Raw genomic sequence first — 12,838 nt, 5'->3', positions numbered from 1 at the left:
CAGCCACGTGTGTGGTTACGGACCCAGTGTGGATCTTTCCAAGAAGATCCACTGTCCTCTCTCCTGTCAGGCACTTCCTTAAAGAAGGGGCCATGCTAAGGGCCCTGATCCCTTCTGGTTGGATCAGTATCACAAGGGCATCCTGTCCGTGACGACAATTTAGAAATGCTGCAGCCCAAAAGAAGCTGTTCAAAACAGCCTCCCTCCCCTTGGGACCTACGACCAAGTTTGAGATACCCTCATACTGAATTGAGGTGAAACACCACCAGCCAACCCGTTTAACAATTTATTAATACAAAAGACATGGCAAGTGGTGAGATACAAATACTCAATGGCAACTTCTTAACTAGATAAACAAGTCCCATGCTTACTTGGAGCTAGTTACAATTTGTTAAAGAAAGGAGAAGAGAGAAAGAGAGAGAGACAGAGACAACTTGTCTGTTAGGTTTCCCTTCCCTCCCTTAATACAATGCTTAAGGAACCGTCCTGGATCTTTGTGGCCAGCACAAGTAATTAAGAACCTGGGCGTCACAAGGATGAGGCAGGTCTTAATATTCAGAGCATATCCACGCCTGTACTTATTGTTGTAAGATGTTTCAAGACTCCCAGCAATGTACATTTTCGGTTACAGTCCCTGTATATGCACAAGACTAGTGAAATACTCAAGCTGTCTGAGAGAGGGTATTGACATAGCCAAAAGCTTCAGCATGATGAGGTTCTGCAAAATCAAGTTCTTTCACATAACGGTTTTTATTAACTTTATGCTCCACCTTCCTGCATGGAGACTCCATAGGAGACAAGAGGACGGCAGAGTTTGGATCACTTGGAGTTAAGTCCACTAGGGTAGCAGAATCACGGACGCTTCCAAGAGAAATTTCACCCAATTCCTTCAGTGAAGCAGGTGGGATTAGAGGGCAGGCATCTCGAGCTCTGAAGATGTTCTGAATGAGCTACTCCGCATCTAGGCTCCATGGCACCAGGTCAGTTGGGATGGCCTGTTCCACCATCACCTTGCTGATTTTCTCCTCCTCCTGAGAAGAAGTTGTTTTTTCATCCAGAACATTTTCAAGCATCTCTTGATACACAGCAGAACTGGAGGGAGCTGGATCGCTTGACCCAGAAGTTGTGGCGGTCAAATGCTCTTCAAATGAGTCAGTCCCGTTAGCGGTGTCCTCATTAAGAAGCAGCCCACTGTCTGCCACCTCCTCCAGAGCTTGGTCCTCCGTGGTGAGGCTGCCTGGCATCGTGGCACACAACGCTAACGGCTTCCCCTCTGAGTCCTACGTGGACTCCAGGCACTGCTCATCTCTCACAGAGCTCTTCTGAGCCATCCCCAGGCCCTGCAGCAAAGCTTCCAGTTTCTTGTTTGCAATGCTTATGGCTATGAAGTATTTCTGAATTATTTTGCCTTTCTCAGCCAAGCTGTTTCTCATGCTTTCAACAGCCTGCTGGAGTTCGTGACTTTCCCTTCTCGCTTCCCAGAAGTGCAGCTCCAGCTCCACATGCTTATACTCTTCCTCAACCCAGCCTTCCTTCATCCGTGCCAGCTGAGCCTTGAGCTCTTCTATTTCTGTTTCCCTGCAGCAAAAGCAAAATGCAGTGGCAGTGCTGTGGACGGTCAGTGAAAGAGTGCAGCGCTTGCCGTCTGGCCTCCTGCCTCGCCCTGGAGGCGATGGGAAGCGGCTGCCCGGATGCGTCCCCCGTGCCTGCCAGCAGCTCGGCACCTGCAGCCAGAGCCAACACGGGCCTCGGGCACAGGACGGCTCGGGGCTGCAGCCCCCGCCTTGCTTTGCACCCACCCAGCCCCACGTGGGGCCAGGGGCTGCTGCCTTGGCCTGCGAGGAGTGAGGAGAGGGGGCCCCCACGTGAGATCCAGCCCGCGCAGATGCAGAGGTCGGGCGATGCGAGCGGGACCAAGCGCTCCCTGGGCCTCTGGCCCTGGGGCTCCGTGCAGAGCCCGCTCTGTGCCCGCCTGGGTTGTGTGTCACTGCTTTGCTTCGCGTCCATACAAAGGGCTGTTGTGAACCATTCAGTCCCCAAGGGGCAAAACCACCAGTGGGCACGCTGGTGTGTGTAAGAGCTTTTCTTTCACTAGGGGAGAAGGGGGACATTGGTAGCCATCTGTCTCTGAGCGAGGTGGAACAGGAGATGGAGCAAATACATGGTTGCAGGTAAAAACAGCTTGATGTAGAAAAGGTCGCAGTGCTAAATCAGCCTGGTAAAAAACTACTCTTTAAAAATATTCTATTGGGCAAGTTCAAAGAAAGGGAAAAGAGACAAACAGCTGTATTAACTAAGCCGCATGGTACGTATGCACTGAGCATCACGATGAAACCTGAAACAACTAATCAGTCTGATCATATTTCAAATTTCTTCATGAAATCTTTACATGGTCAGAAAATGAGGAAAAAGGTCCTGGATTCCCACCCCAAAACGCTCCTGAGTAAATCGTTCTAACTCTGGTTTCTGAAGTGAAATATACCTTTCCTGAAGTTTGCTCTCAGACTCCTTCAGCTTTGTTTTCAAATGCTGTACTGTAAATTCTTTCTGCTGCAGATGACTCAAGTACTGCTCTCGGTTTTGTGGCTCAATGCTGTGGTTGTCACCACAAGAAATGTATCTCCCTGATCGCCTGGAAAGGGAAGAAACCCAAACCGTCACAGAACATCATTCCTAGAGGTCTTCAGTCCTGCCAAAAAGAGACTTCCCATAGACCGATACAAAGCTTGACTCGTTTGGGGCTCCCCAGTGTCCTCACAAGAGGCTCCTCTGGAAAATCAACATCCTTGAGGAAACAGCTGGTTTGTGGCTGTCGTGCAGAGTTTACTATCTGCTGTCCTTGGTTTCAGTGCCATGCTATCAAATGAGACATTTAACTTTAAAATACTTTTACAACAAAAACTTTTTAGAACTAAAAAACCTTCTTTTTTTTTTTTTTTTCCCCAAATACAGCTCTTTTTTTGTTTCTTTCTCGTATCACAGTTCTCATCTGTGTTAGTGTTGCCTGAGAGCATAGTGTTACCCAAACTGTTTTAACACTCACAATACTGATGCTGTATGTATTAGCTGCAAGACCAGACCTACTCGTCTACCTCTGCACTAGCAACACTTGCACTATCCCGGAAAAAACTGCTGTGCTTACTCGAGAGAGAAAGATCTTTTGCTTCCAGCAGCAGACATGGGGACTTCATGCACTGAAATAGTGCCTGTGCTGCTTGGAGAGATGAAATTGGCTTCACTCCCTGGAAAGGAAAAGGGAAGATTGGAAACATGATGGAAAGTAGAACACAAAGACTGTTTTCCAAATAACAGCAAATCACAAGCATTCTCCCTTTGTGCGTGCTGGGTGAACTTTAGAACTCGCATGAATTTTCAACCATCCCTAAGGGCAAGCACTGGATTTTCAACATGGCTTCAGAACTGGCACTTCCAGAGGAGCAGGAGAAACATCTGGACACGAACCCCTGATGCTACAGAAGCCATGTTAGGACTCGGTGGGGACGTCTTGCATCCCTCCATAGCCGGGACCCGTGTCTTCACAGCCTTAAAGAGGGTGAGACATCCACCAACCACCCTCACCTTCTGGCAGCTCTTAGCAAGCGGTCTGAGGATCAGCCCTGTTCGGATTTAACCCAACACTTTCCCAGCCTCCCCATGTGCCAGCGTTGGGATCAGCCCCTGTTTCTCTGTGCCTCTCGTTCAGCCCAGCCCAGATATTCCTCGGCCCGAGCTGAGTGCTGAAATGCACAGCCCAGCTCGTGCAAAGGGTAATCCCAGGGGCCCAGTTTCGCCACCGCTAATCAACTCCATGCCAGTACAACACCCCTGATGATCAGACCCAAGTAGCCACAGCTGGAACCAAATCAGAGCCACCTGCAAGTCTGCAAGGGAAGGGAGGGAAAGCAGCAAAGCCTCTTCGTGTCACAGAGTATTTATATAATTCCTACAGATGCAGCTGTCAGTGACCCTCCTCCTTGGGGAACCAAAATGACCGTGGGACACAATGTCTGAAGCTTCCACAGTCTTTTCCTGATAAACAAAATGCTCCCATCTAAGAGACTAAGATACTAAATGCTCTCTTGGTATCACGGTCCTCCCAAATCTAATTTTCCAAGCAAGACCCGAATGGGTAAACACATCATACAGATTTCATACCTCTGGTGTTCAGGCCCCCATATCATTCCACCCCTTTAAAGATGCCAGCAGCTTTCCAAAGCCACGTCCTGGCTGTGGCACAGAGAAGAGGAGCCCTAGCCAAGAGTCGTCTCTGGTTAAGTAGAACATATCATAACCAGATGTCGCTATCAAAAGCTTTTTGAGGAAATGAGCCTTAATAATAGCCTCTCTCTGAGCCGCCTGGCTTGCAGCGTAGTGCTGGGAAGGGCTGCCGAGCTAGGCACGGCTGGTAAGGGTGAGCAGAGCCTGAAAATGGAACCACCCCAAAGGCTGAGCTTTCTGAGAGCGTGAACTGCATCTGAGACCCAGCGATGTGTCTGCAAAGCATAAATTAACCTGTCTGGCCCCAATTCTGAAAACAGCTACACACAAGCTTAACTCTGAGCACAGGAGACTACTTTTGCTTAAAATTAGGCACGTGGCTATTTACAGGCTCTTCAAGAACATTTTAAAAATTAAAGGGGTCACTGCCAGTATCGGTTCCAAGTGTGCTACTTATGCTCAAGCCAGCTCTGCGTAGAGCAGAGCTCAACAGCACTGGTACTAGGAGAGCTTGAAAAATATTTTCTCCCATTTGGTAAACATCCCTAAGAAAAACATCATGGCATCTATCCATAAAATATTAATTGCAACAGATTCTCCTGGGTAATTGGGACTTCTGTCTTAGAAACACCCTACCAAAGCGGTGAAACTCCGTGCCTAGCAGCAGTGCGGGCAGGAGCCGAACACGGCCTCTCACCTCTCCTAACGCCGCTCTCCCGGCTGACAGCTCCCTAGGGATGCCTGTTGACTGGTTTTGTCGCTGGGACAACGTGATTGCAAAAGCTCACACGTTTAAGCCCCAGAAGAGCCCACCGAAGCAGCGTTAACCATGAAAGAGGTTAGCATTTCTCAAGAAACACATTCTTTTGTCCCACCCGTGTGGTGCAGCCATCGCACCCACGTTTGTGTGTGGAAGTGGCCCGCGTTTAACTCTGCTCTTTGCACGGATCTGTGCAAGGATAATGACACAGTACAGTGACCATATATCCCACTGCATTCAGAGCGCTGACGGGTAGAGCAGATTAGGTATATTTGCTCTACTGGGACAGGATGCAAGCACTGAAACACCACGTCATGCATGTATACATGTGTGTTGAGACAGCATATACATTCCTTACACAGGGCCACACAATAGCCCCACATGGATGCCTGGTGTATGGCATCCCAGTCTGCTATTTCTGGCCAGGTGGTCGGATACCTTTTTGGATGGTCTCCTGGCCTTGCTATTAACATTTTGCTTGTACTAGACCGTTGAAGATTTTTCCTCCTATAAGAATAAAGCTCAAACCTGCTTGTGTGCATTTTATTGTCCATTGGCTATCTAAATGGTAAGATTACAGTATGGGAGAAAGGAAAAACGTCAAGGAATATCTGTGACAGGAACACTGCCAGCTGACCACAAGAACAGGATTCCTACAACTCAGGATGTAGATGAGCTTATGAAAGTTTAGTCTTTTTGTGTAACTCGTTTGTATTTGCAACTTCAGCACTATTTCATAGCTGCCAAAGTCTAGATACAATGGAACTTAACTTGCCTCTCTTCTTACTGCATAAACATGACCTTGTTATGTATATACATACATCTATCAGTCCTGATGCTGTGTTTTGCATATAGTCACACAGTGAAACACAGCTGTGAGTAAAACAGTGCTGACAGAGACAGCTTGTGCTCAAAACGTAAAGCACCTAAATTTGCTGAGCTTCCTTGCCTTCAAAAACATCCTGTCACGTGGGAAAGAGACCAAAATATGAACATGTATGGTCACCACTCTGCTGCAGCAACTAGAGGAATAACTGGAACACTGTCTCTGTAGATGGCTTTATTTAGAGAGCCCGAGGGGAGAGAGAGGGCCTGACTGTGTAAAAACACCCAGTAAAGCCATTAGAAGCAGCTGGAAAAGTGGAGAGAATTCAGTTGTAATGCTCACTGTTGGAAGGACCCGCATGTTTAAGAGACTGAGATTAATTTATCCTAGAAACCTTTTACTCACAGCTACGTCTCTACTTCCCATCTTTAACAGCATAAGCAGTGTGTTTCCAGGAAGCATTAATGCTGCTCCTATTCTATTTAATATGAGGTTGTTCCTGCGAGATTGTTTTTGTATTCTCCCTCTGCCCCTGTCTCATTCTCTCCACGACCATGAGGTCTAAAGTCAGTGGAAGAAGCTGAGGATGTGCCTGGGCATGCCGAGAAGCCGACCGGCTTGAAAAGCACCCGACAGCTCGGTGCCTGGCTCCTCTCTAAGACCAGGGTGGGTGTTTCACACCGCACCAGATATATCAGGGTCCACACAGGAGCAGCCCGAGGAAAGCTCCCTTCTGCTGCCTGCTTTACTGGGGAAAGGATCCAGCTGGGATCTGCAGGGCCACATTGAGCTTTGAACTGGGAGGAGGCTGCACATCCCCTCCCCATCACACCACCTGGGACACGCACAGCATCCAGCAGTAAGGACCGGACAAGGAGACGGGGTTCCCATCCTCCCAGCTTCTCATGGCCCTCTGCAGGAGGTGGGATGCCTGCCTGTCTTCATTACTCCCTGCTACATGCTGGAATCCAAACAGGCCTGAGTTCCCCACAGCTCCCACTTCCATCAGAAGACCCTACCCAAGATCTGCAACCAACACTTTCTCCTTGTCACACATAACACTACAGAACAGGACTGGCAAGTCCGTTTTACGGCTATTCTGCCTGTTACATTGCTACATTCACATGTGAAAAAGAGAAAAAAAAAAATAATACAAACCTCTCTCAATGGGGTCATTAGAACGGTTGCTCTCACAAAGGTTGTTCAAGACCAGGTCGGGCTCAGCAAAGACCTGCTGAGCAAACGCCCGAGCTGCCGACTTCTCGGAGGTCTCCTCCCGTGCCTGCAGCGGTTCTGTCTGCTGGCGTTCGCGAGGTTCCTGCCGAGACAACGCCGCCTGTGAAACATTCAGGCTTTAGCTGTCACTTCTCTGATCTGGAGGAACGACTCGGCAAACAACATAATGACTGAGGACATCAGTATATGCAGCACCTGGTCCCTCCAGCCTCTATTTCTGCAAAAAGTGTTCACAGGAGAAAGTGCTGGAAAGCAGGCTCGCATGGCACCTGTGCAGTAGGAGAACCCCTGTGGGCTAGACGGGAACTTCTTCCTTGATGTATTGGTTTTATTTTTGGTAAGCCTGGCAAGCGTCTGGAGAGTGGCCAGACTAAGCCTTTCCTGCTGCTTTAGTGTGCCCTGATCTCCAGACACGTGGCTTTACTGGCGTGGCAAACAGAGATGGCAGTTAGCCGTGGGGCAAGTGGAAGGTGGTCCAGGATTTTCTGCACTTTCCAGCATTCGTGGGTGTTTTTCTACCCTGTTTGTTATAACAAACGGGAAATCTGACTATATCCTTAGAAGGCAAGACTGACAAAACACATGTGTAAGGTTGAGTAAGAATGAATAATAAAGGCTTTCCTTTTCTGCTTACTCCTGATTGGGAATTACTCATATTGAGCGCTTGGAAATCACGGGTGCAGGTGCGCTACTACTTAGCTTTTAAGGTAGAAGGATACATTTTGGAATTTCAGAGCCTTGCGAGTATTCATTTAGGGCATTATCATCAGGAACACAGCTAAGATAAGTGCTTGACTTACAACTGTACGAGGTACAGAAAAAAATTGCTCTCAGGCTTGCCTTCTTGATGAGCCATCTAAGGAGGCAAAGTCACCAGAGCAAGACTGCTTCCAAGAAAGCAGTCTGCTGCCTCGGTTCTGCCACAGAAACTGACTGAAGACAGGGGCTGTTTTGCTACAGGGTTTGTGAGCCCAGCTCTGCCTCATACCTCTCCTTTGTCGGCTGCCCTGGACATGGCTCCTCCGCCCTCTGCCAGGCTGCAGAGCAATGAGGGTGGTCGCTCAAGGGGCACGTCTGCCTGACCTACCACGTCCGCCTCTATTCCGTGGTCCCCAGGCTCATCTGAACACAGCTCTGGAAAGCAAAGGCATAAGGAATGACACGTGTTGGGGTCAGATGAGCTTTAACAGCCACGACTCTGCCTGTTGATTCCGCAGGCCAAATTACATGCCAAGAATGTGCTGCAAAATGATTCCTCTGAAGGAAACTGGCAAAACCCTGCACCCCAAGTGAGGAGCGACCCTCTGATGCCATCTGCTGCCCCCCTCGGGAAGGGTCCCGGCAGCATTGTCACTCAGCAGATGTCGGTCATCACAGTCCAGAGCTCTGGCTCTCACCATGAAGAACATGCACGTTCCCTTCCTACCTCAGCCAGAAGAGCCCTGGAGGTGAGAGCACACCTGAAATGTGGGCACTTGGTCTGAACCGGACCTGTTTCCTACGGGAGAGCTGAGAGACCTTGCTCAGAAAAGATGCGCTACAGAGGCCACGAGACAACGTGCATCAGTCAGGCTGTAAGAGACCAAAACTTTCAGCGCAGACCATCTCGTTCTGGGAGAAACCCAGTGCCAATGGAGAAAAGCCTGGGGGCCGCCGGGCAGCAGTGCAGCAGGCTTGGCAGGGCGCCGGCATTGGCACTGTTCACAAACCTCAGGCCACGTCTGAGGAGCATCTGGAAAGAGCAAAGCAAGAAGCCCTGGCCTGTGTGCCAGGAGGTGCACTGAAACTGAAGAAAGGTCATCTAACCTCTGGGAAAGGTCACCCTAATTCGCCCCGTGTGTTAAGGTTCGAAGCGGTGAATTCCAGGATGTTACAAGGGCAACGGTTAGAGAACCGCAACCCAAGGGGACGCTCCCAAATGCCCCATGAATCGCCTTTTCCAGGTTCATCTGGACCCACGTGCTTGAGTTGGACCTGAAATTCAAAGCTTTACAGCATTCTACCTGTCTGCACATCAGCGTGCTCTCTGCTGTCCTCAGGCTCAGGCGCTTTGGGCTCCAGCTGCTTCTGGGTTCTCTTGCTGCTTGGGCTCCCTTGCTGCTTGGCCAGGGTTCTACTGCAGTCTTCTTCTCGGTGCCTTTGAGCCTGAGGACAGCAATGTGGGATACTCTGGGCAGGCAGCAGGAAAAAGAATCCATCCCAGATTACTTTCCGTGTGGAAGTGGTAATCCTTCTCCCCACAGGGAAATGAAGACGATGGCCTTTGGCCCCACAGACTTGCAGTTCAGGGCCACGAGCCTGAGGAGGGGGGAGTCATGTTCTCTGTGCCCCACGGGGGTGTTTGCTCCCAAGGCTGGGGCTGCACCCAGCTCCTCGGGACCTGCCCACAGGGCACTGCCCCAGCACCCTTCTCGGGTGCTGTGTGGTCTAGAAAAGCCACAGCTGGGCACCAGTCACTGGCGTGGAGCACAGGGGACACGGGCTGCCCGTCTGTGCTCTCCGCCCCGGCACTGGAGATTTCTGCCCAAACCCCACCAGGGAGAAAGAGGCCTCTGTCTTGATGGCTTCCCATCCCAGAAAAGCTGCCCTTCCTCTCCCGAGGCCTCTCCCACCCATACACAATGCCAAGGTGGAGAAAGGTAGCCACTGCTTACTTTTGCCTGGCACTGAACCAGAGTCTCGATGATCTGGGCAGCCATCGTCACCGGCTAGACAAGAGAACAAAGGCCAAGTGGGAGACGCTCCTCTGATGGTCTGTGCTAGAAAGCAGCATCACTCCCGTGAGCCAGCTGGAACGACTTAGACACTTACAGATCTGCAGAGGCCCAAGACCGTCACAAGGAGATTAAGCGAGGGCAGTGTGGTCACTCGTGTTCCCTGGGCTGTGCTGCTTTGCCTGTGCACAGGGAATGGACAAAGGGAGAGCTCTGTGTCACTGAGCCTGGCTTTGCCCTCTCCCCTGCCAGCCCGTCCAGCACCATTTGCATCCAAACAGCCAAAGAAGAAGTCCAGGCGCAAAAGGGGCAAGTGGAGACAGCTGGATCTTGACTTGCCGTTACTTTCCCAAGGCAAGGCTGAGCAACTCGGGCAGTGCTGCCCCGCAGCTGCCCCAGCAGTGTGGGTACCTCTGCCCCAACCCTCGAGCTGCCTTGCAGCTGCAGCTGGAGCATCCCACCAACGGCCACGGTGGCACCAGAGGTTTGCTACTCCAGCAGGGCTTACCTGAGGATGGCGTCCAGCCAGAGTTCTTTCACCTCTTGCGAGCTGCAGGAGACAGGAGAACCAGTGTCACACCCCACTGCCACCAGCTAGGTGTTGTGCAGTTTTCCCTCCAGAGAACAAAGTCAAAGCCAAGGAGGGTCTGCTCATGATGCAGCCTCGTCTCTCCAGGAGTCCCTTTTGATGCTGCAACTCTGCAGCCTTTGGGATGCCCCTGGTCTGAGGAGCGCTGTCGCAGACACGGGGCTTCTCCAGAGCGGGGAGCGACAGCCCAGCTCTGCCAGAACTGCACCTGGGTTTTCCTGGGAGCAAACGGGACCGCCTGTCTGCACACAGCCCCCGCCTCAGCCCACGCCTTGCCTCACCCCTTTGACAGCGCACACCTTGTGCATGGGCTGTTTCCAGAGGGGAGAGGCTCAGCTCGGAAAAGAAGCCGAGCTGCAAAACACTTCCCAAGCAAAGCAGTGCCTCTGCTTTCCCTCCCCGCCCCGTGCAGTGGACCTGAGGAGCCAGCTGGGCTCTGAAGGCGAGCACTGGGCCAGACAGCCCAATGCCTGGTTACACGTCACCGCGACTCACCCAAAAGTGACCCCGCAGAGGCTGGTGGGCCAGACGAGGATGAGGGTACAGCTGCAGTCCAGGCCCAACGCTGCGTCCTCTTGTGCACACCCGCACGCCGCCTCCTCCTGGCACAGCACCCACAGCTCGCCGAGACGCACCCTGTGCTGCAGCCAGAACTTGGTGCCACATCTGCAGCCAGGAAGAGCAGGGGCTGATGGTGAGCTTGCCTTCTGGGGGGGCACCCATGGAAATCCTCCTTGGGAGAGCCACTGCAGCTGACAGAGCCCTGAGAAGGGCTGCCCAGCTTCACAGCTCACCCAAATCGGCAACATCCTTGCTGGCGACACCCCTTGACCCTTGTAGCCCTGGTTTCTGAGCGGCCGACCCTCCCCAGAAATCCTCCCTGGGACTTTCTGGGCCATTGGAGCAATGGCCAGCCCAAGAGGGCTTTGTGAGATGTCTCCTGAGGGCTGGTATTGGAGGCAGGAGGTGGGAAGAGGGAGTACTGCCATCCTCTCTTCTTACCTGCGCTTGGCAAAAGCAAGGGCGTCTTGGAAAAGCAGGAGGTCTCTCCTCCTCGTCCTCCCACGCCAGGTCACCTCCACACAGTCGCAGCGGAGGAGCTCGGGATGCCGTCGGGACACGAGGGCACCCAGCTGGCTGCCACCAGAGCCGCCCCTGCAAAGGACACGGTTGCGGGCGTGAGGCACACGGCTCTGCCGGGAACAGGCCGTGCCCGGTGCCAGAGGGACAGAGCAGGCACGCACCGGGAGAAGCAGGAGGGCAGCTGGCCCATCGTACTGCGGCCAGGCAGACACTTGGGCTGTGGAAGCGCTCAGCAAGGGGATGAGCAAGGCCCGTAAGGCCTTCCGATGCTGGGCAGCGATGTCCCCGTGCCAGGGTGCTCCTGCCAGAGCCCGTCTCTCCCCAGCACTGCCCGCGCCAGCACAGTGCCGCACCGGGAGACACTGGTGTCCGTGACACCACTGGTGCCCCTTGTGATGCGTGGGGGGCCACGCCCAGGGCGGGGGCACACAGCGGGCGGGGGGCTCTGGGGCACCAGGAGCTGCTCCTACTCGAATGGCGTTTCCCAAACTCCCAGCAAACAACAGGAGCTTCCCCCAAGCTGAGGGCCCTGAACAAGGCAGAAAGCTGCGGGCAGGAGTCCCCTCGGAGCCAGGAGAGACGCTCTGTGCCCAGCCCCTGCCAGCTGAGCCAAGGCCTTCCAAAAGGCCCTTCAGCACCTCGGCTCCTGCTGCCGCCACCTCTCCGCGCATGGTGATGTTCAGTCCTTCCACCTGGTCCTCCAGACTGGGCCCAGGGCTCAGGCCAGCCTTGGAGAGACTCTGCGCTGCAGAAAAATAGGTAACAGCCTGGATTTCCTGCTCCCACCAGGCTGCGCACAGGCAATCCTCGGCAGCAAAGCGCTGACAGCTGTGCTTAGGGAAGACACAAGAGCGGTGAGCTGAGGTCCCGGTGAGCACGCCAGTGTCAGCCCAGCAGTCCCACCAAAGCTGTCAGACTGCCCCAGAGCCCAGCCCCTTCGGTGCCACAGTGCATTTCTCTGCTTGGGCTGGCTCACAGACCTCCTGTCCCAGGGCACGAGCATCACGCCACAGGCCCAGCGTCCTTGAAGGCACCTACCCGAAATGTTCTGCTGATGGCAGAGGCGTGTCCATGCCTGAGAGCTGCTCAGGACTCCTGGCAGGCAGCTACTGCAGTCCGTTTGCTGCCTTTGGAGCAAGCTGAGCTCCCAGGGAGCAGCCCCAGACTCTTCTCTCGGGGAGCGGGGCCTGAGTGGGGCGGGGGTGCTGTCATTTGCTGCCAAGTAAAAAAGGGAGCAGCGGCGTCCCAGGGAGCAGCCCAAGGGAGCTGGTTCTCTTCCGAGGCCACCAAAGCAGCCTGCCTCTGCCCCCAGTTTTGGGGGAAATACAGAGTGGCGCCGAGACGTTCCTCAGTTATTCAGAAGAGGGGCTGGGGTGGCCTTGGATGCCTCCATGTGATCTCAGAGGGAACAT

General features: G+C 52.9%; 1 protein-coding gene across 1 annotated transcript; it reads right to left on the bottom strand.

Moving 5' to 3' along the window:
• Window positions 1–662: 662 nt before the first annotated feature.
• Window positions 663–11,616, bottom strand: LOC122153032 (syntabulin-like). Its single transcript, XM_042789155.1, is given in 11 exon segments — window positions 663–1,578; window positions 2,483–2,666; window positions 6,963–7,122; window positions 8,029–8,174; window positions 9,044–9,185; window positions 9,695–9,748; window positions 9,852–9,855; window positions 10,263–10,304; window positions 10,839–11,009; window positions 11,346–11,498; window positions 11,588–11,616. Coding segments are annotated over 11 exon segments (2,001 nt in total).
• Window positions 11,617–12,838: the final 1,222 nt, after the last annotated feature.

Source organism: Tyto alba, unplaced genomic scaffold (genome assembly GCF_018691265.1).
Source record: "Tyto alba isolate M040663 unplaced genomic scaffold, T.alba_DEE_v4.0 Super-Scaffold_15, whole genome shotgun sequence".
Classification (NCBI taxonomy): domain Eukaryota; kingdom Metazoa; phylum Chordata; class Aves; order Strigiformes; family Tytonidae; genus Tyto; species Tyto alba.
This window is presented reverse-complemented; position numbering and strand designations above follow the sequence as displayed.